This window comes from Plutella xylostella, chromosome 4, assembly GCF_932276165.1.
Source record: "Plutella xylostella chromosome 4, ilPluXylo3.1, whole genome shotgun sequence".
NCBI lineage: Eukaryota > Metazoa > Arthropoda > Insecta > Lepidoptera > Plutellidae > Plutella > Plutella xylostella.
Window position 1 is genome coordinate 5942098 of NC_063984.1, and position 24964 is coordinate 5967061.

General features: G+C 40.2%; 3 protein-coding genes across 7 annotated transcripts in view; 2 read left to right on the forward strand and 1 right to left on the reverse strand.

The window, feature by feature from the left end:
* The window catches only part of LOC105384093 (E3 ubiquitin-protein ligase MIB1), a 148026-nt gene extending 136481 nt beyond the window's left edge, over window positions 1-11545 (reverse strand). The window contains exons 1-10 of one of the 4 annotated variants that reach the window (XM_048632070.1): window positions 11320-11545; window positions 11038-11233; window positions 10628-10824; window positions 10256-10423; window positions 9976-10083; window positions 9186-9371; window positions 5105-5254; window positions 4508-4652; window positions 3992-4173; window positions 3399-3671 (exon numbers count right to left, since the gene is read on the reverse strand). In XM_048632070.1, the coding sequence (XP_048488027.1) occupies window positions 3399-3671; window positions 3992-4173; window positions 4508-4652; window positions 5105-5254; window positions 9186-9371; window positions 9976-10083; window positions 10256-10423; window positions 10628-10824; window positions 11038-11233; window positions 11320-11430 (1716 nt within the window). In that variant the 5' untranslated portion in view covers window positions 11431-11545. Of the gene's footprint in view, window positions 1-3398; window positions 3672-3991; window positions 4174-4507; window positions 4653-5104; window positions 5255-6024; window positions 6216-7183; window positions 7348-7741; window positions 7969-9185; window positions 9372-9975; window positions 10084-10255; window positions 10424-10627; window positions 10825-11037; window positions 11234-11319 lie in introns of those variants that run through there. The other 3 variants (XM_048632076.1, XM_048632088.1, XM_048632083.1) reach the window with 3 other exon arrangements.
* Window positions 11546-11751: 206 nt separating this feature from the next.
* On the forward strand, window positions 11752-18007 carry LOC105384078 (CDK5 and ABL1 enzyme substrate 2). The gene is made up of 9 exons (XM_011554243.3): window positions 11752-12126; window positions 12375-12502; window positions 12597-12774; window positions 13033-13293; window positions 13630-13665; window positions 14512-14626; window positions 14928-15118; window positions 16238-16445; window positions 16761-18007. The coding sequence occupies exons 1-9, from the start codon at window positions 11816-11818 to the stop codon at window positions 16899-16901; spliced, it is 1569 nt and encodes a 522-aa protein (XP_011552545.3). The 5' UTR covers window positions 11752-11815; the 3' UTR covers window positions 16902-18007.
* Window positions 18008-20478: 2471 nt separating this feature from the next.
* LOC105384092 (radial spoke head 10 homolog B) lies at window positions 20479-24629 on the forward strand. Of its 2 annotated transcripts, none has more exons than XM_048632128.1 (8): window positions 20479-20968; window positions 21060-21115; window positions 21207-21353; window positions 21447-21671; window positions 21896-22009; window positions 22097-23051; window positions 23173-23403; window positions 24297-24629. In XM_048632128.1, exons 1-8 carry the CDS (start codon window positions 20611-20613, stop codon window positions 24590-24592), a joined length of 2382 nt encoding a protein of 793 aa, XP_048488085.1. In that variant the 5' UTR covers window positions 20479-20610; the 3' UTR covers window positions 24593-24629. The 2 variants fall into 2 exon arrangements, with proteins under 2 accessions (XP_048488085.1, XP_037976670.2); XM_038120742.2 differs by having other exon boundaries at window positions 21060-21106.
* Window positions 24630-24964: the final 335 nt, after the last annotated feature.

Here is a 24964-nt window from a genome sequence, read left to right on the forward strand (position 1 = left end):
GCCGCTTTGTAACAGTCGACTTTCGCAAAGTGGCCTTTTACCTGTATTGTACACGTCAATACTTGGGTATACTCTTGCATCGACCAGTCTGGGATATTTGCTGAAGGCGATAGATACATTTTCATATCTAAATTCCTAGACACATAAATTCTCAAGACCTCTTTATGAATTGGGATACAATTTGATTTACACATACATTTCGTGTCCCCAATTTGCTCTATTATATTTTCTTCCAGATAAACAGAAAAAGGCCCTCTAAACACAAATAGTGGAAGGACGAGTGGAGTAGTGTGTTATGTGACAATTCAATTATCCTTTAGTCAGAGCGGCGCAATCTCGACGTCTCAAAACAAAGACCCTGCTAATAGTATCGCGCCGCGGATAAACATTGCGACTCAGAGTTGTGTTGAAAAAAATAAAGGCTGCGACGACGCCCGAATAGATGAGCGCCGCGATAAACAGGGAGGATCCGCGCGGGCGGGGTCGATAGCGAAATACATTATTCGACGATCCGAGTGTTCCGATTCAAATTGAAAGAGCACCTCCGACATGAGATTTCTCAGGCGGCGAGTGGGCGCAGAATATAAATCGGCACATAACCTAAAATGGAAGGGCTGTGAATTTCCGTCTCGCGGTCGGCGACACGCGAGGGTGTTTTCTTTTAAGAGAATGACGAAAATACAAATAGCTGTTTATTTCTTATTAGCAAATCTATTATATTATTAAACGAGTAGTCTCACGGAGATAGATCCGGAACTCTTGTAAGACTATTTCTCGCAAACTATGCTCCTATTTCGAAAGGAATTGCACGGATAAAGCGTTCATTTGAAAGAAACAAGCAAAGTTAGGTAGCGCTGGCTGATGGAGAAGAAAAGCTTCAGCACTTTCAAAGTCTCGCTTTGAGTTTAACGCAAATTAGATTTCAATAAGAACGTCTGCAATATTGACCGTCGTCGCAGCTCGTCGGGACTTGAGACAGGCACCGGGGCCGGATTCACTGGGACCTATCTCTCTCTAAATTCTCTCATTTTAACTCTTACCAAATTGAAGTAGAAGAATCTTTATAAACGTGTTGATATTGAGAACAAATATAAAAGATGTACACGATGGTTATAGACAGATAAATAGATAAAATATTCTTGATTTGAAAAAAAAACGAGAACATAACTTAAATACATATAGGTTATATTGGTGTTTATTAGAAGAAAGAGTTTAACATTTTGAACTGGAAGACACTCATGAACGAAGAGTAATCCTATCTGTAAACTTTGACACTCAGCGACAGAGTTGGGAGTTTTGGTGATCCTGCAAGGCTTTGCAACTTTATTTGATACTTGCTATTAGCGATTAGAGAACACACGATAAAACTTTGCTTAGTAACGAGATGAATAACTACCGCTCCGCAGTTAAAGTAGGATAAACTAATAAATTACCGGCAAACTTCTGATGTGAACTTTCAAGCGCTCCCTACCTAATGGGGAAGCAAGCATCGTGATACTGATTACCTACTTCCAGCTTTTGTAAGTACCTATTTTGTGTAAAATATAACTAGTATTTAAAGAGGGAATGTTGCAGATTAAAAGATAACAAAACACATAATAATATTGGAAGGCAAAATGAAGCTCTTTGACTTGTTTTCCTGGTAGCTAAGGAATAGGCATTCTTGCACCTAAATTGAAAGTTATTGTATGTAAATAGAGTCTAAGGAGGCTATTTAGCAGGTTAAGGGTGCTATTGGGTGGCTGCGGCCGGCGGCCGGCGCCCGGGGCGGCGGCGGCTGACGACGCTAACTTCATTAAGCCGAGGCGCCGCCGACGCAGCGGGCTGAATCAAGGTGACGCCTTCACAATGCTCCATTCAGATTTAAATAGCTTTACACCCAATTGCCCTTCAATATGCCTCTTTGAGGTAGTTATTTCATTAAAATTTACTTCTCACCCCGCTCTTTCCGGTGAATGCATCGAACTTCAACGAGAATTTTCCGAATTTCCATCGGATCAAGAATTTAATCGACAAGTTTTAATTTTCATTTTGCTGATTTGCAGAATCAGAACCTGCATATACGAAAATGTCGTCGCCACGAGTCCCGAGGCCTTTATGCGAGGGTTTCACCGATCGATTTTTGCCGATACATCGGCTACAAACTCTTTCCGGTCCCAATCTTGAAACTTCGTCAATTAGTGAGTTTTATCGTTGCATGCGGCCAAAAAGTCGTATGACAGCACACACACATACATATGTCGGTGGGAGAACAATGCGTGAGTCAAGTGTCGAGGCGAGGGGGGGTGCGGGGTAGCCGCGCGGGGAGGGGGAGCGGCAAATGGATGCCAAAGTTTGGCAATTATGGCGACCGCATGTCTGAGAGCGTCGCAACACTCATTACTGAAACTCGACTCGTCTAGATTAAAAGTCGAGACGTGGGTTCTGGTCGTGCGAGTGTGCTCGGAGGCCTACCGCGGACTGATATGGGACCGAATGTACGATGCAAGTAACCAGAGAAGTTCAGACGAGGAATTTAAGTCCAAGTTAGACATTTCACATTCAAATTGTCTAGCTTCATGACTATCTAGCTTCCGAGATATCTAGCTTTTACTAGAACGACCACAGTAAGTAGAGGTGCACAACTGAAGTAATGGAAAATAATCAGACTCTTTCATTGTAATAACAGTTCTCATAAAATGATATGTCCGACCATAAAGGTAAAAGCTCTAAATGGGTTTCTTTTTCTGATATTGCGGTAGCTTGTCTAGTTGAGATTAATGCGAATGATGCTATAACATAACTTTTGCATTAGGTCTCACTTGTTTAAATTGTATGAATAAATAAATGTTCGTGGAAAATAAAATAATATTTTTTTATATTTTTGCAAGTGCCATCTATGAAAAAGCTTCAGAACTTGTAGGTCCGCATCTCTCTCTGCTACTCTGTGTAAAACACAATACAGTTTAGCAAGTTTGTGGAAACCCTACCCTACCCTTAGTTACCGTTTTAAATAATACAATGCAGCGCCACCTGTTGTAACAGTATGAAATAAATGACGTAAGGAGTATGCAGTGGCAAAATAGAAACGGAAGAGTCAGTTACTTGAATCTTGGCAAAATAGAAACGGAAGAGTCAGTTACTTGAATCTTGGCATAGGTATCTATAGGCTCTATAATATCGTGCGGATTTGATCACGCATGCGAGTTGCGCGCCATTTTCCCGCGTCCCGCGTGCATATTCCACGCATAATAATAAATGCTTATATGAAAAGAACACTTGCGGTCGTAACCCGTGCAGGGAAATCACGCATGCTTGATAAAAGTCGCACGATATTAAAACACCCTCAGAGCTGCGGGTCTGAAGCTTAAGGCTGCACAGTGCCTTGTTTTGTTTTTCAATCTTTACCAATCACTAACCTGCAAACTGGGATGCACTCCAAGCTGCAGCAGCGTCCTGACCACCCCCAGATGCCCCTTATTGACCGCCATATGCAGCGGCGTCTGTCGCCTCCTATTCCTTGCATTAAGGTCAGCTCCAGCCGCAGCCAATGCCTTCAGAGCGGCGGGTTCATCTCCGAAGGCGGCGTGGTGCGCGGCGCGGTCGCCGTCGTCCCTGTCTTCAGCGTCGGCGTCTGCCCCGGCCGCTACTAGCACTCTGATCACTTCCACGTGCCCGTTTTGGGCGGCCGCCTGTGGAGAGGAATGGTGTTAGGTATGTTTTTGTATTTTGTTGTAGATTCTAGACAAAGCTGGGTTATGGTGCTATCTTTAAAAAAATTGAGGTAATTTCAGCTGACGCCACAGAATGCTGAATGATTTTATGTGCCTTTTCGACACCAATAGCGTGCATTTGTCTATGTAGGTAGGTCATTATAGTATTGTTTTTGTGCCTAAGTATCTGCCTACCTCTGTTAGTTTACCTATACTTAAGTACTTATTGATGTTTCATCTATACATTCTATTCTTCATGTTCTTCTCAAAGTGGAGTCTAGTTGGTGCAATTTACATACCTGTAAAGCAGTATGTCCGCCGAACACGCCATTGACGTCTGCGCGCGCGCCGTCAGCCCGCGACAGGATCTCCGCGCAGCGCGCCGCGTCGCCGTTGGTCGCCGCCTTCACTAGTTCCTCGTTAGTGTCGCCTGACACGTGCGAGTCGAATAGCTTCTTGAGTAACGCTGATAGACGCTCTCCTGGTTAACAAGAGAGATATAAATTATTGAAAATAGATAAACATGAAGAAAAGTCTACGAATGTGGGCCACGAACATGCTATTGTCGCGTGGAAAGCTACTTGATTCCGATTGGCCGACGGTCTTAGACAAGTAGTGGTTACACGGGGAAAGACGACTACAGAGTGTTGTCACGCTCCTAAAAGAAGAGGCAGTCTAGCAGTGGACGATTAAACATTAGCTGATGACAATGATGAAGAAAAAAATACTTGGTACAAATAGACAGATATAGCTAAGCAAGGTAGGATAAGGAAAGCTTCAATGTCAACAAACCAAGTTTTCTTCTCATATCTTACCTGAAGAGTTCCCAGGCATGCTGCCGTCGGAAGAAGCGACTTTGGTGACGGCGTTGGGGTTGTAGGTCCACGACATGTTGCACACCTCCACCTTGAGGTCGTTGTCGTGGTAGATCTGCTGCACGCGACCTATCTTGCCGAGGGTCTGCAACAACATTTAAAAAGAATAAGTATCAATGATATTCTAGAAACTAAATAGCTACGCTTTCGCCATCGCATCTGGCCGTATAGAATTTAGAGGTTGCATTTGACTGGCTAGCAAGTAAAGTACCAAATAAGTATGTAGCTAGAAGAAAACTTCTTGTTGTCGCCATCTAATACAGCTTGGTCTTATCTGATAAACTATAAAGTTCGATTCGTTAATTCTCCTGTGGCTTTTTTTACAGAAGTTGCAATAGGCATGATTCTTTCAGCCAATATCTGATACATGAATAAATTCATTTTTGATCAAGTTACGTGATTATACCAGGGTAGTATAAACTCACAGGAGCCATCGCCTCGGCCCACTCAGCACAATCTCCTATACTTTGTAGAATCTTGTGCCGAAGGCTGGGTAATCTGAGACCAGTTCTAAGTACCAGGGTAGTATAAACTCACCGGAGCCATCGCCTCGGCCCACTCGCCGTGGCCGCGCTGCAGCACCTTGACCCGCTCCTGGTCGGAGCACACCTGCACGAGGTCGCCCACCGCGAACCCGCCGCCGCCGCCGCCGGTCGAGGTAGAGGCGCTTAGGTTGCCACTGCATACCTGTTGCAAAATGTTTATTTTATTTATTTATTTATTTAATTCTTTATTGCACAAATCCTAATCCTAACTAATATTATAAATGCGAAAGTAACTGTGTCTGTCTGTCTTTCTGTCTGTCTGTCTGTCTGTCTGTCTGTCTATTACTCTTTCACGCCAAAACTACTGAACGGATTTGAATGAAATTTGGTATACATATGGTATGGACCCTGGGAAAGAACATAGGCTACTTTTTATCCCGGAATTCCCACGGGAAAACTTTTTAAGGCGAAGCGAAGCTCGCGGGAACACCTAGTATAAAATAAATGTACAAAAGGTGGGCTTAATGCTAAGAGTATGTATATGTATATTAATTTAATTGATTGTCACCCTATGTCTTGCTATGACCAACCCTATACCTGTAAGCAAAGCATAAATAGTGCCAGTGTTGAAGCGGCTGCGCTACTTCTAGGTCTACATAGACCCTGTGCTGCAGTGACTGCACTATCTCCAGCTCCAGGTCTACGTAGACTACACCGGGTTGTGTGGCATCTTTATCGATGTAGATAAACACATTTATTTCTGGCTAGCAATAAACGCTAGCCCCACTGATCACTTCGTAGAGTTTAAAGCGAATCGCGATATAGTAACGTTTGTCTACGTCCTTAACGCTACGTTCAGCCAGATCAGGCGATGGTCACTTTACCCCGATCCACGTTTTCTTTTAGTGCAGGATATTTCAGTAGATTCGCGATACATTCTCCTGGAACCTGGGTCAAATCCGGACTCCCTACCTTAGTCAAGACAGCAGGGTTGAAGGTCCACCTATTGGCGCTCGGGTAGGAGACCACGATGTCGTGGTCCTCGTCGATGCCGACGACGGTGCCGGTGGCGCCGAGGCACTCGAACATGCCGTCCGTCCAGCCGCCGCGCCCGTGCTGCAGCGACTGCACTATCTCTAGCTCCAGCTCTACGTAGACTAGACTGGGTTGCATGGCATCTTTATCGATGTAGATAAACTCATTGAATTTTTACTGATCACTATAATGATATTTGTCTACGTCGATAAAGCTTCCATGCAACCGGGACAGGAGATAGTTACTTTACCCTGAGTGACGTTGCATGGCATCTTTGTCTACATAGATAAACTTGTTTAATGCACGTTCCATGAATGACTTTGTAGAGATTAACGCGATTCGCGATAGAGTGGCGTTTGTCATCGTCGATAAAGCTACCATGCAACCCGGACATGATATAGTTACTTTACCTAGAGTAACATTGTCTTTTAAAGCATAAAATTTCAGTAGATTCGCCTGGAAGACGGGTTCAATACAAGAATGCCTACCTTAGTCAAGACAGCTGGGTTAAAGGTCCACCTATTGGCGCTCGGGTAGGAGACCACGATGTCGTGGTCCTCGTCGATGCCGACGACGGTGCCGGTGGCGCCGAGGCACTCGAACATGCCGTCCGTCCAGCCGCCGCGCCCGTGCTGCAGCGACTGCACTAGCTCTAGCTCCAGCTCTACGTAGACTAGACTGGGTTACATGGCATCTTTATCTATGTAGATAAAGTCATTTAATCCTTAATGATCGATTTATATAGTTTAAAGCGAATCACGATATATTGACATTTATCTATGACGATAAAGCTTTTATCTATGACGATAAAGATACCGTGCAACCGGGTCAGGAGATATGTAGTAACTTTACCCCGAGTGACGTTGCATGGCATCTTTATCTTCGTAGATAAATTCGTTTAATGCTCATCCCATCAATGACTTTGTAGAGATTAACGCGATTCACGATAGAGTGACGTTTGTCTATGTCGATAAAGCTACCATGCAACCGTGACAGTTGATAGTTAAGTACTTTACCTAGAGTCACGTGGATTTTAGAGCAGGATATTTCTTCAGTAGATTCTTCTAGAACATGGGTCAGATACAAGAATGCCTACCTTAGTCAAGACAGCGGGGTTGAAGGTCCACCTATTGGCGCTCGGGTAGGAGACCACGATGTCGTGGTCCTCGTCGATGCCGACGACGGTGCCGGTGGCGCCGAGGCACTCGAACATGCCGTCCGTCCAGCCGCCGCGCCCGTGCTGCAGCGACTGCACTAGCTCTAGCTCCAGCTCTATGTAGACTAGACCGGGTTGCATGGCATCTTTATCAATGCAATAAACTTATTTAATCCTTACTGATCACTTTGTGAAGTTTATAGCGAATTGCGATATAGTGACATTTGTCAATGACGATAAAGCTACCGTGCGACCTTGTCAGGAGATAGTAACTTTAGCCCGAGTGACGTTGCATGGCATCCTTATCGATGTAGATAAACTCATTTATTGCTATTACCAATGATTACTTCGTCGAGCTTAAACTAAGTGACGTTTGTCACGTCGATAAAGGTGCTGTGCAACCGGGAGTTACTTTACCCGAGTGACGTTTTCTACTTTTTAGATGAGGAAATTTCAGTAGATTCTTCTAGAACTTCGGTTAAATACAATAACGCTTACCTTAGTCAAGACAGCGGGGTTGAAGGTCCACCTATTGGCGCTCGGGTAGGAGACCACGATGTCGTGGTCCTCGTCGATGCCGACGACGGTGCCGGTGGCGCCGAGGCACTCGAACATGCCGTCCGTCCAGCCGCCGCGCCCGTGCTGCAGCGACTGCACTAGCTCTAGCTCCAGCTCTACGTAGACTAGACTGGGTTGCATGGCATCTTTATCGATGTAGATAAACTCATTTAATACTTATTGATCATCTTGTCAAGTATAAAGCTAATCGCGATAAAGTGTAATTTTTCTATGACGATAAACCTACCATGCAACCGGGTCAGGATCACTTTGTCAAGTTTAAAGCGAATCGCGTTATAGTGACAGTTGTCTATGACGATAAAACTACCATGCAACTGGGTCAGGAGATAGTAACTTTACCCCGAGTGACTTTTAGGTCATTTCAGTAGATACACCTTGAACATGGGTCAAATACTGCGACTGCACTGTCTCTAGCTCCAGCTCTACGTAGACTAAACCGATTGTGTGGCATCTTTATCGATGTAGATAAACTCATTTAATCCTTACTGATCACTTTGTCAAGTTTAAAGCGATTCGCGATATAGTTACATTTGTCTATGATGATAAAGCTACCGTGCAACCGGGTAAAGAGACATTAACTTTACCCTGAGTGACATTGCATGGCATTTTTATCTACGTAGATTATCTCGTTTAATGCACGTCCCACCCATCAATCATTTTGTAGAGTATAACGCTTTTCACGATAGAGTGACTTTTGTCTACGTCGATAAAGCGGCTGTGTAACCGGGTCAGAAGGTAGTTTACTCTGAGTTGCGTAACATGGGTCAAATACAAGAGTGCCTACCTTGGTCAAGACAGCGGGGTTGAAGGTCCACCTATTGGCGCTCGGGTAGGAGACCACGATGTCGTGGTCCTCGTCGATGCCGACGACGGTGCCGGTGGCGCCGAGGCACTCGAACATGCCGTCCGTCCAGCCGCCGCGCCCGTGCTGCAGCGACTGCACTATCTCTAACTCCAGCTCTACGTAGGCTAGACTGGGTTGTATGGCATCTTTATCGATGTAGATAAATAAATTTAATCCTTACTGATCACTTTGTCAAGTTTAAAGCGAAACGCGATATAGTGATATTTGTCTATGACGATAAAGCTACCGTGCGACCTTGTCAGTAGATAGTAACTTTACCCCGAGAGACGTTGCATGGCATCTTTATCTACATAGATAAACTAATTTAATGCACGTCCTATCAATGACTTTGTAGAGATTAACGCGATTTGCGATAGAGTGACGTTTGTCTATGTCGATAAAGCTACCATGCAACCGTGACAGGAGATAGTTACTTTACCTAGAGTCACGTTGTCTTTTAGAGCAGGCCATTTCAGCAGATTCACCTCTGGAACACGGGTCAATAACAAGAATGCCTACCTTAGTCAACACAGCGGGGTTGAAGGTCCACCTATTGGCGCTCGGGTAGGAGACCACGATGTCGTGGTCCTCGTCGATGCCGACGACGGTGCCGGTGGCGCCGAGGCACTCGAACATGCCGTCCGTCCAGCCGCCGTGCCCGTGCTGTAGCGACTGCACTATCTCGAGCTCTAGGTCTACATTCACCTGGAATATGGGAAAAAGAGAATACATTAGAATACATAAACAAGTTTATTATATAAGTCATAAGATAAGATAAGATAAGATAAGATATTCTTTATTTGCACACAAAAATATGGACAACAATACAAAACTTAATCTAACACATATGTACAAATGGCGGTCTTATCGCTAAAAGCGATTTCTTCCAGACAACCTTTGGGTGGAAGGATATTTAGATGTAAAGGGTAAAGTGTAGCAGGAATAAAGAATATACCATAAATATTTAATATACCAAAACATACTACCTACTATATATTTACATACATAATTTATATACCTAGCATCATAATATATAATATATTAAAATATATATTAATATATAATAAACTACATACCATGTATTTTATTATATATTAATATATAATTATTATTATAATTGTCATAATTATTTTGCACTATATCTGACTAACATAACTTCAAAATTACTGGTAAATCCATTAAACTTTAGATTAAAATGGGTAGGTCTGTGTATTTACCTAATCTTCATTAAAATCTATTGTTACTTTTGAGTGCTTACCTATCAGAAAGATATGAACCATTACTTATCTTCTATATAAAATGTACTTACTTGGTCACCAATTTGCAAGCCATGAGGACCAGAGCGTCCAGGGCCCAGTTCCCCAAGCAGAGGCAAATGCTCCTTGTAAACATTTTGTCCTTTAACATCATTGACAACCTGTAACCAAAGCAGTCATTTGTATTCTTCATTACTTAATTTATTAATCATGTAGTACTGCTTAGAATATACTAGACAATAATTGTTTCAATTATAAATAGTAAGAACTTTGAAATAAATGAAGAAGGTTGTTAAATAAATTCCAAACTACAGAATAATGAAAAATATTTACCTTCAAATCAGCCATGCCTTCAAAGCCAACCCTGTACAAGTTCTTGGCACCATTATCCCAGACAATGTAAGCAGCTGATCGTGGGCTGGCTGCTGACCAATCCTGCACTTCATTTACTTTGCCGCGCCTCCCATTGCCTCCGTCCTGGTCTTCCCACTGCCAGTCAACCTAGAATTCATAGTGCAATTATTGAATGTGAGTTTGAGTTAAAAAACTTCCTCATAATATATATTTTAATGTAAATGTTTCTATTAAAGTGTCCTTTTGCAGAGAAAATGTACTTACTGAGAAGGAGGATGGTGATAAACCTTCTGTTTCTCCTTATACAGATCCATTTTCAATTGATTTACTTGATATTTATATAAAACTTACCCCTCTAACAACTCTAGCTCCAGGGAAAATACCGCGAACAGCCTGTTTTTTGCTCTTCCGTCTCGGCTCCACCAGACACCGCTGGGCACCGGGAGCACTGATCCTGTAGAACCTATGCCTCAGCTGGTGCTTGTCTCCGTGGTAGCAAACTGAACACAGGTCGTAGTTACTACATTCTGCACATTTCCAACGAATACCTGAAGATATATATTATTTTTGTTAATAAATAAGGAACATTTAAAATAATGGGGAATATTTCCATTTGAAAAGTTGTTTCCTACTTGTTTAGGTATTATAATAACTGTTCCACTATTAAGTGATTTAGTTAAGTTCACTTCCTGCAAGTTTTTATCAAATTAACCTGGTTACTTTACATACTTTGTACCTAAATATACAGTTTAAAATCTTACCAAAAATAGGTTGTTGACGGCATGTGTCACACATGGTGCCTTCATGTTTGACCCCAGTAGGAGCACTATCGAGGATCCGCAGATCGTATGCTCCAGAACATCTGTAGTTAGCAGCGGTCCCATTGTCCCAGACCACGACTACTTCCTCTGGAGATTCAAAATTACGAACAGTTCCAACGTGGCCCTCACCTCCATCCTGAAAAATAAGTCAAGCAGTCCATGAGAGCAATTTAAGTTTACACAAAACATAAAATAAATTTAAAACGAAAGTTAAATCTTTACCTGTTTGCCCCACTTCCAGTCTGGACCACGAATTACTCTGGCACCTACTCCTTCCATCATAAATCTGGTCGCTCTTGAGGGATTAGAAGATGCAGGCACATTCGACTCCATTTTACAAGCGATCTAGTGCCTCTTCTTAGAAAATAATCGCATTAAAATTAAAAATAACAACAACAAACTCCAAGAGGGAGAGGCAGAGGCAGCAACTTTTTTGACAGTTTGATTGTCAAATTTTGACAAGTACAATGACCTTTTGCCTCCTTTCTATTCTGGAGTCTGTCAAATTCTAAACACTCTTATACTGTCTCAATAGATCACAGACTACAATATTTATTGACATCTGTGACATTGACGTTTCCCGATTTCCATCCAAGTTTCGTTATTTTGTGTTCTCATTCTCACAAGAAAATGTTAATAAAAACATAATTAATCTTATTTTAAATCAAGGTTATTACTATTATGTAAAATCCACACCATCAGGTTACTTCTGGTCATAATGAATTCTCGACAAAACAAGTATGAGAAAGCAAGACGAAGATTGGCGGCAGTAACGTTTTTATCAAATATATCATTGGATGGGACATTTAGAGACACCGAATTATGTTTATCTTCAAAGAGTTTGAAAAAGAATGAGCCCGAAGTTGCCGCAGTTGGCGTTCACAGTGATGAAGTGGTGGACGGTGGCAGGGGCCGCAACAAAGCCCCGCCACTGAGTCCAGTGCACAGGAATGGCATCGACCATCGCTCTCTGCAGTCGGACACTGAATTTACATCACCTGCTGCATCACAGCAAACACACAAGGAGAGGTCAGTCTCATCCTATAACTTATCTTGTTACAGTGATGTAAGCAAAGCAACATGCTTGCAACCACATCAGTTCCTTAGGGGGTTACAGTATCATTTAGAGTCAGACTTGCTTCAATTTTGAAGAGCTGAAAAATTGTCTAATCCATACAAAATATGTGTCTGTTCCAGTTGTTGTTGGGAGGATTAAATTTAACTTACTAATAATTTATTATATCAGTCATTAACTCATATTAATATTAACATTTTAGGTCTGGTAATGCAAATACAGAATATCATAAAGAGAAACATGCTAGCACAAAGGGCAGAAAAGCTCACATGTCATCATTAACTGGCATTAACACTGATGATAAAAGCAGTAATGAGAGCTTAACATTTGGTAAGTAAAAAACATCCATAATTACATTAAAATGACTTTTTATCAAACCTATTACTAAATCCTTACTTACTTACATACTTCTCTCATATTTTAGGTCGTTTCCGCACAAACAGCACATGTGTATCTGAAAATCAGTCTAAAAAGATCAGAGTTGTGCAGCCATCAAAGGGTGTTTCATTCAGGGATGAAAGACTCGCATTCGCAACAGCACAGGGGCTGCCATGTGTCATATTCAGTACTATACCATATTCAAGGACAGTGCGCTCATCAAGGTAACAAACATGTTTACATTCAACTTATAATAACAAAAGTCATGAGGAAATAACAAGAAAGTAATTAAACACTCTCTATAATAACAATATCCTATGTACAACTTAGGCACATACAGGATTGTCCTCTACCTATGATGATCAATATTTTTAATTGTTTCAAATCAGGGACATCTAGTCTTATTGTATAGATAACTAAATTATCTATCTATCCAATAAATAGAGAACTCATTAATATTTGTTATCCTTATTATCTTTCAGAGTTGATCACAGGAAGGATGGTGTACGAAGGCGCAACACATCAGGTCCTCGACCGCTGTCAGCTATCACAGACAATGGCATGGATCCTTTTGATCTGTTGGGTCTTGAGAGGGAAGAAAATGGACAAGATATCTCCTACTCTAAGTTACTTATTCCATCTCGCTATTGCTCCAGAGAGCAGTATAAGAAAATGTTTGAAGGGGACTTCAATGATAAAGCTACCTGGAAAATGTTCAATCGTCATCCACATGTCATTGCCAGGTAATATTTTGCATTTTTTAATTTATTTTGTGATTACTTTCCATTCTGAATATTCATTTGTTGTCTTTTAGCATGTCTTCTGATAATCTATGTTGTAAGGTGATCATTGTTCTGGTTGTTGTGACTACATGCCTTTAATGTGCATTTCATCTATGTTTATACTAAATGTAATGATATGTGTTCCACAAGTACGAACATCAATGACTCATAAAGACGAGACAGGTGATATAATCTCAGTCATCCCAACTATCAGTGGTGTCCTACGACTTTTTTGTTTCATTTCCTCTGCAATAAAATCATCATATTCATAACACCCATCACATATTTCAATTTCAGGACTAAGTTATTGACGAGGCACAAGGATAAGAAATGGTAATAAAAAGCTATGTTTAGAAATGCATCAATATGGTTAAAAGGTTACTGATAATGCTCGCTTATAAAAGTTATTAAATTAATCATATTATGATATTGTATGTAAACAGAATTTATGATTAGTTATGTAGGAGTGCATTACAGTATTAAAGGTGGTAGATAGAATACACGTATAAACTTTTTGCTAGTAGATAATATTAATAATACATATAATAGTTGACAATAAAAAAAATATATTATCCAGTTAATTAATGATGGGATTTGAATTTTCTGATTATTTTATTTGCCTTTTGCACTCGGGTAAATACAATCACCATCTTTAATTCACTGGATTTTCATGAAAATTTTGTTTATTAATGCAGTTGACCAATACCTACAGTATTATCCTATCTATAAGTCTGTATATTATTATTATTTTGAGTAATATTATTTCGGGGGGTAATAGTTTGATTTATCTTGTTATTTTACTTACATGTATTAGCATATCGGGCCAGGTGTAATGTATATTATCTAATTACCACAGTTTGCAAGTATTGTATTTATGTAAATTACATGATGCTATGTATAATTATGATTGGCAGAGGAGCTAACATTGCATGTATGCTAGGCTTCATTTCGCAAAACTGAATTGAAAATTACTTTCCCCATTTGTTGTGCTTTGATTTATCTGATATCATCCATCCTCTCATTTTAAATGTAGAAATCTAGGAACATAATACTGTGAAGAAGCTAAATCTGGAGTACCCATAGACTTATAATGTGTCAAAGTAATAATTGAAAATAAAACATGTCTACTGCAATTGCATGAGTAATTCCGCACACAACTAACACATGTGTAATTCTCAGGTGTATCTCATACGAGTCGTCTCAGCGCGCCACGACGGCCGCGTCGCCGCCGCACACCACTATTGACAACAAAGCATTCGACTGGGACGACGCTCCCGTCATCCCACAGAAATACGTAAGAATCTACCTATAGTATCCAAGACTAAGTAGATTCTTCAGAGGCTTATCCCGTGGAGAGGCCTAGATAAAAAATATTGCGCTTACATTTTTTATCATAAAAAAATACGTAATTGCAGCTACTTTGTTCTTCTTATATGGTCGAATGATAAGAGAGAGGAGTCTTTGCACAGGTTAGCTGCAATAGTCGAATAGCTATCGAGTGTCATAGCGCGCACCAATAGCTGTTCTGACACTTCCGCAGTCTTGAAAACGCCTTCTCCCATTGATCAACTTACACAACATTTCCCTCTCACCAGGTGCAGTACTGCCCCAACGTGCTCGACGACCCGGAGCTGATCGCGGGCAAGCACCGCACGCTGCTGACCTTCACCTCGTACATGACGTCGGTCATCGACTACGTGCGCCCGCAGGACCTCAAGAAGGAGCTCAACGACAAGTTCCGGGAGAAGTTCCCGCACGTCAAGCTGACTCTGAGCAAGCTTAGGAGGTAGATTAGTTATTACATCCCAACCATCTACCCCTTAGGTATTGCCTACCTTTAGGTATTGCGCTCGAGTGTAACTTAATAGTAGCTACAGTACAGTCACCAGTCAGTATATTACCTACATTTAAAATGGACAACATTTCATTTTCTTTACCCTATATTTTTATTAGCTATTCGGAAAGTTTATAGAAAATTAGTGGACCCGTATTTTTTTATTTTGTATATACATTAATTTTTGCATGTTATTTTTAACTTTAAAGTTAATTATTTTAAAACCGGAAGTGACGTCACATATTAGGCTCAATTTTTATTTTTGTCTATTGCCTGAGTTTCGAAAAAAAATATAAATGACACTGACAAGTGACATTTAAACTTTGTTTACATGCCAACCAACAAATGGGTCATATTAAAATGACATTGATATTTCTGATGATGGAATGTAGGTACTTATCATGTTAAAAAAATAAGCAGAAGCATTTTTTCAGCTGTGTAGGCGGTGGCATGCTCTGGGACATATTATATAGAGGTCATCTCTTAATAAAAAATAAAAAAAATAGTACGAAAGTGTCAGAACAGAATTAATGAAAATGACCCAAATAAACAACAACGTCACGATAAAACGTCAACGTCAATCAAAAATGAAAGTGACAGTTACTTTGTTTTTAAATCTATGGGCTTTGATCATCAAAATGCATCGCACCTGATGCATGACGTCATCAGCACTTTTTTACTATTTTATGATTTTCTCGAAAATGATACATCCAAAAAATACAAAATCATTTTTTTTGTGGCCTTTAGAGTTAAATCTCGAAATGGTTTTCGATTTATAGCAGCTTAAGTTTTTTGAAATGTTGTCCATTAGAGTAAATCTACGAATTTCACATCTGTCTCGTTCAAAAACATGACTTATTGAATGTGACCACATCCACATTAGTATATCTTTCACCGACTTAGAAAAAAGGAGGAGGTTCTCTATTCGTCTGTGGTAGGTATCTATTCTTGTACATACCTTTACCATTCCTTAGCATTACTTATTATGTTGGCTGAATACTTTATGTGCAAATATCCTGAACGTAGACTCTACTATTCTTCCATAAGCTTCAACACTCCATTTCTTTACAGCATAAAGAAGGAGATGCGTAAAATCGCTAAGCACGACTGCGGAGGCATCGACCTGCTGTCCGTCGCGCAGGCCTACGTGTACTTCGAGAAGCTCATTCTGGCCAATCTCATCAACAAGGACAACAGGAAGCTCTGCGCCGGCGCGTGTCTGCTGCTGTCCGCTAAACTGAATGACGTGAAGGGAGAAGCTATGAAGGCGCTGTTAGAGGTATCTTTAATGACACTTATTTTCCAAGAACTAGTGTTGTATTTAATAAAATAATAAATAAGTTATGGGATGGAGCCGATTCTGAGGCCACAAATTTTTGTTAAGGACTATCATAAGTTAAATTTGGAATATCGAACATGAGATTTACGCAACCAATCGTAAAGTCGAAATGATTTTGCCCATACTGAATTAAAAATTCGTTTTACACCATCGTTACCTACTAGAAACCGGCTTATCTTATTGAGACAGTCCCCCCTAGCATCCCAATCGTTTTATGTATTTCGGACATCTTTTAACAACGCTCTCTTTCCGCAGCGCATCGAGACCACATTTCGACTCAACCGCAAAGACCTGATCCGCTTCGAGTTCGCCGTCCTTGTGGCTCTCGAGTTCGGGCTGCACGTGCCTCCTTACGAGGTGTTCCCGCACTACCAGCGGCTGCTGCACGACTCGTGACCCTGGCGCCGCGTGTCGCTGGAGCCGTGCGTGCGTGTCGCGCATAGGAGGCGCTCCAGCATCGTGGACAACTGGCGCGCCGGCGCGTGGATGTGAGGCTGTCCGCGTATGTAGTGTCCTTGTTTGTGGTAGGTAGAGCCGTTAGAGGCGTGATTAGGGAGGATTAGCTAGAGTAGGTAATATGGTCACCTTGTTTAACTCTTAAATCGCCAATACACTCAGGAGCAATAAAATAGTTACACTTACCAAATGCCAAATGATCCCATTTTTTTTAAACATTTAATTAAGAATTTGATCAAAATATTTTAATTTTGAGTTGGTAATATTCAGACGCGCTGTTAAATGTAGAATATTGAAGCCGGAGGCGGCGTCATCAAGCTAGTCTTTTCCGTTTAGGAGTAATTTATTCTATTTTCACTGGAACTTTTAATTGGTCGTGAGTGTATTTACGGTTTGTTAGCCAATATTTATAAAGTTTTATGTCGACCGTTCCCTTGCCTATTATTGAATTAGACCACCGCAGCCGATGAAAGTGATTGTATGGAATTTAAATTGTGCAGAGGCTTTTAGAGTAAGTAAATTAAATTATTTATTGAATTAGTGCGATAATTATTAATGTAAATAAGCTAGGAATTTATTCGGCGTAGGTTGACCCAACCAGCCATTTTTAACAGGAATTCATAAATAATTAATTACAGTGTATTTATTCTTAAACTGTAACTTAGCCTTACATACTAGTTGAATTATTTGGCTAACCCTTGGTCTATAATTTTATTGAAGTTACGGATCCGCAAACATACTCATTCATTTGATAAACTTGTTTTTGTTTCTTGTGAAAGTTTATTCATTGAATTTATTTAATCCAGTACCCCTACTCTTGAAAGGCAATGTAATGCGTCTGTCTTGCGTTCTCAACATTTAAAAAAACTTAACTTCTCTTCAAAAGCGTTTTTACAAAGAGTAAAAATACTATCATGATCAGCTAGGTAATGCCTTTTTGAGAACTTAGCACTAAGAACCAAGTACCCAAATGAAGAATTTATTTTACATTTTTTCCGAAAAAGGCTTTTTTGTAAAGTAACTTCTAAATTGTATGCATTATATTCAGGTTCTCAAATAGGCATTATCTAGCTGATGATATTAGTATTTTTTCTTTTTGGAAAAACGCTTCTGAAGTTGATTTTTTTAATGTTGAGAACGCAAGACAGACGCAATACATTGCGTTTCAAGGGTAGGGGCAGGTACTACTTAAGGTAAGGGTGAGTAATGTTGTTCAAAATGTTGCCAATATTCTTTTAGAAATAAGATTGGATGTTATATTTGATTAATTAGGTATGCGTTGAAGCCCCATGGTCGTACTTATAAAGGCACTTATATAGTATTGGTAGATTCGTTATTATAGGTATTTTATTGTAAAAAATGCACAAATAATTATTATCTAAACATAGGCGTTCCGAAGTTAGTAGGCATCGTAGTATATTAACTATTGTCTATGAGTTCTCGATTCCCTACAAAGATTATACTGATTATTACATATTATTATTTTTATTATTATAATGACTATATCGTAGCCTAAATCTAAATCGAAATCATTTACCAAATTAATTATAATGGTTACGACCCCCAAACATTTCAACAGTAAGTACTAGTAAAAAAAATATTAAATGTATCTTTAATTTACTGATCAATGGATTTATGATACAACGATGAGGATTTGTTAGTAAGTATTATTTACCAATATTTATTTAAAGCATTTCAACTGGTAATTTTAGTACGTACCTATTTTATTGTTGTACCTATTTATTAATTTATTATACTTACCGAAATCAAGTTAATTATTAAATAAAAAAGATACCAAACTGTGATAACCATGGTGTGAAATTAGATGAAATGAATATTAAAATGTATATTTATTTTGCAGATACAAGTAAAATGTATAGGTATAGTAATGTTGAATACTTCATTGAATACGTTAGTGGTTTGATTAAGTAGGTTATAGATACTATGATGTGGTTAATTCAAAATAAGCCGTAATTCTAGCTATTTTTGTTTTAAATATAATACATAACCTGTCGGTAGTTTCCAAGTTTATGTAAAAAATTCTACTCATTTAGTTTCAGTGCAATGGTGATAAGTTGGTAACCGATACGTTAAACGTTGAAAACCATTTTAACAAATTTTAATTTGTGTAATGTTGCACCGACTAGTACCTGATACTCGATATTGAAACATGTGTGTAGGAAATAAAAGTACGAAAAAAGTGTGACATGAAGCCAAATAAATTTATCGCTTATTAACTGTAATGTTACGTTAATGTTTTATATTTAACAATAAAGCCTTTGAACACTAATTACTCGGTTTCATTTAATTATCTAGCAATAATTAATTACTTTGCTCATAATACTAGAGATTGCTAAAGCAGTGAGTTGTCGGTTCCGGGCCACTGGTGTTGCAGCGGTGATGTTGGCTATGCATGAGGCAGGTATGCTACATACATATTTGAAATTTCAAATATCCGCTCCTGATTGCCAAACATACAAATAAACGTAATTCAGTCGAAACTTCAATCACGCGTTTAAATACGCAGGGCGGTGTGGAGCGCGGCTACTACTTTCCTATAAATCGAACCGGCCGGTTCTCAATAACTTGGTACAATGAGGTTTCGAGTAAGTATCCGTATGCACGCGAAAGTGAAAGAGATAACAGTGATAGTGAGAGTTAAATGTAAAACAAAAGAAAGGTGATAGAATTCTAGAACGTTCCATATAGTGAAGTGTGTTTTACTTGTAGGTGATGGTGGTCCTAGTGGTCCTGGCGGTAGTAGGCGCGGCGTGGGCCGTGGAGGTGGCGCCGGCCGCGGAGACCGAGTCCCCGCGAGACCTGCTGCTGGATGCACTTGAGACGGCCGCCGAGCCCGACCTCGACAACGACTCCTCCTTCTGGCGCTGGTGGAAGCCCTGGAAGAACTGGAAATGGGGTTAAATCATAATCCATAATTTTGTCTAGGCTTAATCATAAGTTTGCCAAGCACTTTTTGTTAATATACTTAATTTCTATAAGTAGTTTACTTTAGTACTGTTTCTGATGGTATTTTTTTGTTTTGTTACTAGGTCGTATGTTTGAAAATCAGTTATCACACTCTTCTGATATGGCGAAGAGTGGTGCTATGGGACGTCGGAAACCTAAGAAGAATAAGTTTAAAATAGTTTTCAAAATAAATCGCTATGAGTCAGCAGATAGATAATCATTTTAGTTTTATTTCGTTTTGTGCTTACTTATATACCTACCTACTGTAATATTTGCTGTTTACCTGCTATGAAGTTAGGTAGCGGTAGTAGCCATCATATTATACATATATAATTCTAGTGGCGGGGGTACCTACCTAAGTTAGGAAGGTACATATTATTTATGTGGAAGGCCTTAGAGCGATTCCCCACGAGCGCCTCACCGCTGACCGCAGGCCTTGAAAAAGGGCGAGTTAGGTCTGTCCGACATTTTCATATTGTTTCTTTATCTGCGCGCATTTTGCCTATACCTACAACATCATCATCAGCCAATGCTATACCGAAGTCACACATTTGATAGCCATAAAAAAAAACTTATTGATTGACATTTGATTGATTGACAACAAACCTAATTAAATGAAAATTGCATTTTGTAAACATATTAAATTCGAACTACATGAGCTGTGAACTGGAATTTAATTAAAATGTATTATGTGGATGAACAGAAAACCCTGACCCGGCGTAGTAGCTCGCTGGTCGTGGAAAGGATCCAGGAGAAGAGGGAATCTGAAGCTCAGCCTCAGCCATCCGCTAGAGTGGAATCCACTCCGCGCTTACAAAGCGAATCCATTTCCTCAATATCTTTCCAACCGAGGATCGATGTACGAACGGAAATTATTAATAAAATGTTCGAGGCCATGCTGCCACACATTATTGAGTCATGGGAGGTGATCAAACCACTTGAGGAGCCATTGGGTTTAGTTTCCGAAATTAACATTCCGACGTTGCCAATTGCCACTACTGAAAAGCCCGAGAAGGTTGAGAAAATGACGAAGAAAAGGGGTGAGAATGAAAAACCTACGTAGTTAATGCCAAAAAGATCTCTTGATAACAAACTACCGTTATGTTTCATTATGTTTCCTTTTTACAACAGCGTCAAAACAAAAGAAAAGCCAAGTAAAATCTGAATCAATTCAAATGGTGAATATAGTTAAGTACCTAACATTAATTAGATACTAAATTGACCAATGTATGTAGGTACTTATGTAATTTTAACAATTTAAGTAAACTACCCCTTCAGTCGCCGAGTGAGCCGAGTTTGTCGACCATTCCCAGCGAGCGCGTGGTCATCCGTTTCCGGAACGGAAACAGCTACGAAGGCCCCGTTTACATGAAACGCATGCACGGCAATGGACGTTTCCAATGGGCTGATGGTACTATTTACATGGTAAGATAATTAGATAGCTTCAATAATAGTGAAACAATAGTGAAACTCATTTGGGCAAAGCATTGCACTCCAACCTATATCTTATTCTGACAGGGAAATTTCGAAAACAACGTTATAACGGGCCTCGGAAAAATTCAGTTCAAAGACGAGACATGGTATGAGGGTGAGTGGGCCGACAACATCAGGCACGGGGCCGGTCTGTTCGTGGATTCGCGGCAGCAGCGCTCCTACAGCGGCGCCTGGAGCCTCGGCGCCAAGCACGGCCGCGGCGTCATACACTACGGGAGAGACAATTTCTACGACGGAGACTGGGATAATGTGAGAATTGTTTGAGTAACTTATGTTATAATATCGATTATCGAATACTTAATTAGGTTTACCTTTGTGCGTGCTTGCCATGGCTATGACTGTGACAAAATGTTTAGTCTTCATATTTGCCAAAGCTTCGATGTATTACTTAACTAACTTACGTAGAATTATTTTAGTAGGTATATGTAATCTAGACGTAACATGCTTAGCCCTTGTTAATATTGTGTTGGCAGAACACCCGCAGTGGATTCGGGACCCGCGAATACTGCTTATCAAGTGGATACAAAGGGGAATGGAAAAACAATGTCATGGAGGGTAAAGGGTTAATGATATGGCCGAACCACGACGTAAGTTACTGCACTTACCCTCGTTTAGTTAGGTAACCATAGGTATCTTTTCATTTTTACAGCATTTTTCATAACACACTATTTCAGTTTTACAGAGGTGACTGGAAAATCGGGAAGATGTGGGGCTACGGTGTGTATACGTGGGATGCCTACAAGAACATGTCCATGGCGCATCCCACACTGAGCGTGTACCGCGGCGACTGGGAACGCGGTATGAGGAACGGATACGGAATACTCGACTTGGGATTCTCTCTGGGATCCCAGTACAAAGGAGAATTTAAAGACAATAAAAAGCATGGAGTAGGAAAATTCATCACCAACAACGGTTTCATCATACAAGACAGACATTTGTTCAATAACGATACTATGGCGTCGTTTGCTTCGGAGAAGGAATCCGACTATATTAGCTACTCCAAAAACGAAAGAACACCAATTGTACTCAATATGTGTGACGGTACAGTGGGATTAACTTACCATATAAATGAAGCTCTTACAAATATTGCTAAGGACGAAAACATTAGAGCTGATATTATTAATGAATACATAGAAAACAATATGGGTGATTGCAAGCTCGAACCGAGCTACGTTCGTAGACAAACGGACATCCCCTTAAATCTTGAAGACTTCGTGCAGTTTGAAGTCAGATCCTTACAGAATGCTTTGCAATGCTACCAAGAAGAACTTCAACGTATTTATAACCAGTACGCAACTATTTGTAATACTGAAGAAATTGGTTTTACCCCTATTTTAATCCGATTGTATTTATGGCAATTATTCTACGATTGTGACATTCATGATAAGGGACTGACTCTTGTAACTATGGATAGAATGTTTCACCGCAATCCCAAATGGATGGCGAGAAGTTTGCACCACCCATTTGAAAAAGTTTACTACTGGCAGTACTTACACAATCTGGTGGCTGTCGCTTGTAAATTGTATTGTGACACGAAACTACCTTCTGCGAAGCCAGATACAATCGTGGCAGCTGCCTTCAGAAAATTCATGGAAAATGACTTGATACCTAGTGCTGGAAAGTGTAAAGGTAAAGGAAACCACCATCAATACATACAGTATCCTAGGTACAAATTATTAAGGAAGGCGGTAAGTACATATACTTACCTACTTATATCATCAGATAGACATGACGCTTCTTCCAATTCCAGGAAAGCTAGTGAACGGCTACGGGCGGTCGATCCCGCTGAAGCCCGTATACCGGCTGTACCGGAGCCTCGGCGAGCCCCACTCGGTACGCGCCTTCCTCCGCGCAGTGCGGCGCCCGCGGCACCAGGCGGCGTGGAGCCCGCAGCCGGGCCTGGTGGATGTGCCAGCTGATGCGCCACTTGTCGAGGGAACCAACGCGTATCGTGTCGGCGACGAACTGCACTTTGTCCCGAGTTAGTAGCTTACCCGTAACTTTTGACATCTGAATTCTACAACAATACACTTACGGGCAAAGAAAAAGTTCCATTGAGAAAATCACCAAATTTAAAAAAACCTTCTTAACGGATACAATACAATACAAACACTCACACCTTGTACGAATGTATTCCCTTTCGGGGTAGGCAGAGGTGCATTGCTGCACCCACTTTTCGCCAGTGTTATGTAAGTCCCAATGTAATAGGGGGCGGGCCGATTGCCATTTTACAGGCACATCCAAGACCCGAGAACAAATATCTGTGTTTAAACAAATATCTGCCCAAGCCGGGAATCGAACCCGGGACCTTCGGCTCAGTAGTCAGAGTCACTAACCACTACGCCATTCGGCCGTTAACGGATAAAACTAACTTAATGCCACCTTCTGCAAAATTTTAGTAGGTACCTACATTTTACGGTGCACCAGAATATTAGTTACCAACTAAAAACGTAAATATTTGGTACTTACAAATCCTTACTAATATTATAAATGCGAAAGTAACTGTGTCTGTCTGTCTGTCTGTTACTCTTTCACGCCAAAACTACTGAACGGATTTGAATGAAATTTGGTATACATATGGTTTAGACCCTGAGAAAGAACATAGGCTACTTTTTATCCCGGAATTCCCACGGGAAAACTTTTTAAGGCGAAGCGAAGCTCGCGGGAACAGCTATTTCTTATAAAACGTTTAAAAAAATAGGGCCATTTGGTGGTGGTATATTATGTTAGTGGAACTGTTTCCTTGCACGTGAGTGTAAGTATTTTAAAGTGGGTAGGTACAGGTAGGTACACAAAGTTCATAGTTAAGTAATACGTGAGCTCTCATCAAAAGATACGTTTGCTGCACTGTACTTACCTCATTCTAATTTTCAGATAAACTATATAACGATATTGATCCTGAACAATTCAGCACTCCGAGCTCAATGGACTTAAAATTATTCAATTTTGGAAATTTGACTACTAAAAGTATGATAAACATTTTTGCTGAAATATTTCCCCAAATGTTGGAAAATGGTCACATCATGTGCATCGACACGGATCTTACGTTTTTGGAATTTTTCGAAGGGTTTATAGCTTGCGCTGAGGAGAGTATCAGGGTTAAAGACGAAGAACTAGAATGGAGAGAGAAGTTTTCCAAAAGTAAGGCGGGTTCTGTCAAAGGAAAATAAAGGATCTCTATCTCTACATAAACACTTAATTAGTTAATACTGTCTTTTTCTACTCAGTGTTTGAATATAAGTACCTAACATAAATTGCCTTGTTTTTATATCTACCTCGGTAGTTACTTTTTTTACCTATATTTCAAATCATTATTGATAACAATGTAAGATTCTGAAGTGGTGTGCTCGGTCTCGGACTAGCTAGAGAAGTTGGTACTTTACCTATACTTACTTATGTTCTTTGGACTCGCATATAAACTAACTAACTCGCATATAGGTACCTAAAGGTAAGTAAGTATAGACTACAACATTTTGTCGAGCATGTGTAACGTTCGTACGAATGCAGGCAAAAGCATGATAAAAAACATTCGTAAAAGGATG

What these genes read in the sequence shown, in the direction of transcription:
- LOC105384078 (XM_011554243.3), top strand. Translation starts at nt 11,816, where the DNA reads ATGAATTCTCGACAAAACAAGTATGAGAAAGCAAGACGAAGATTGGCG. An exon ending in CAGCAAACACACAAGGAGAG is followed by an intron (nt 12,127 to 12,374) that starts GTCAGTCTCATC and finishes TTAACATTTTAG; the next exon opens with GTCTGGTAATGCAAATACAG. An exon ending in CTATGAAGGCGCTGTTAGAG is followed by an intron (nt 16,446 to 16,760) that starts GTATCTTTAATG and finishes CTCTTTCCGCAG; the next exon opens with CGCATCGAGACCACATTTCG.
- LOC105384092 (XM_048632128.1), top strand. Translation starts at nt 20,611, where the DNA reads ATGTATTATGTGGATGAACAGAAAACCCTGACCCGGCGTAGTAGCTCG. An exon ending in ACGACGGAGACTGGGATAAT is followed by an intron (nt 21,672 to 21,895) that starts GTGAGAATTGTT and finishes TTGTGTTGGCAG; the next exon opens with AACACCCGCAGTGGATTCGG. An exon ending in CGAACTGCACTTTGTCCCGA is followed by an intron (nt 23,404 to 24,296) that starts GTTAGTAGCTTA and finishes TCTAATTTTCAG; the next exon opens with ATAAACTATATAACGATATT.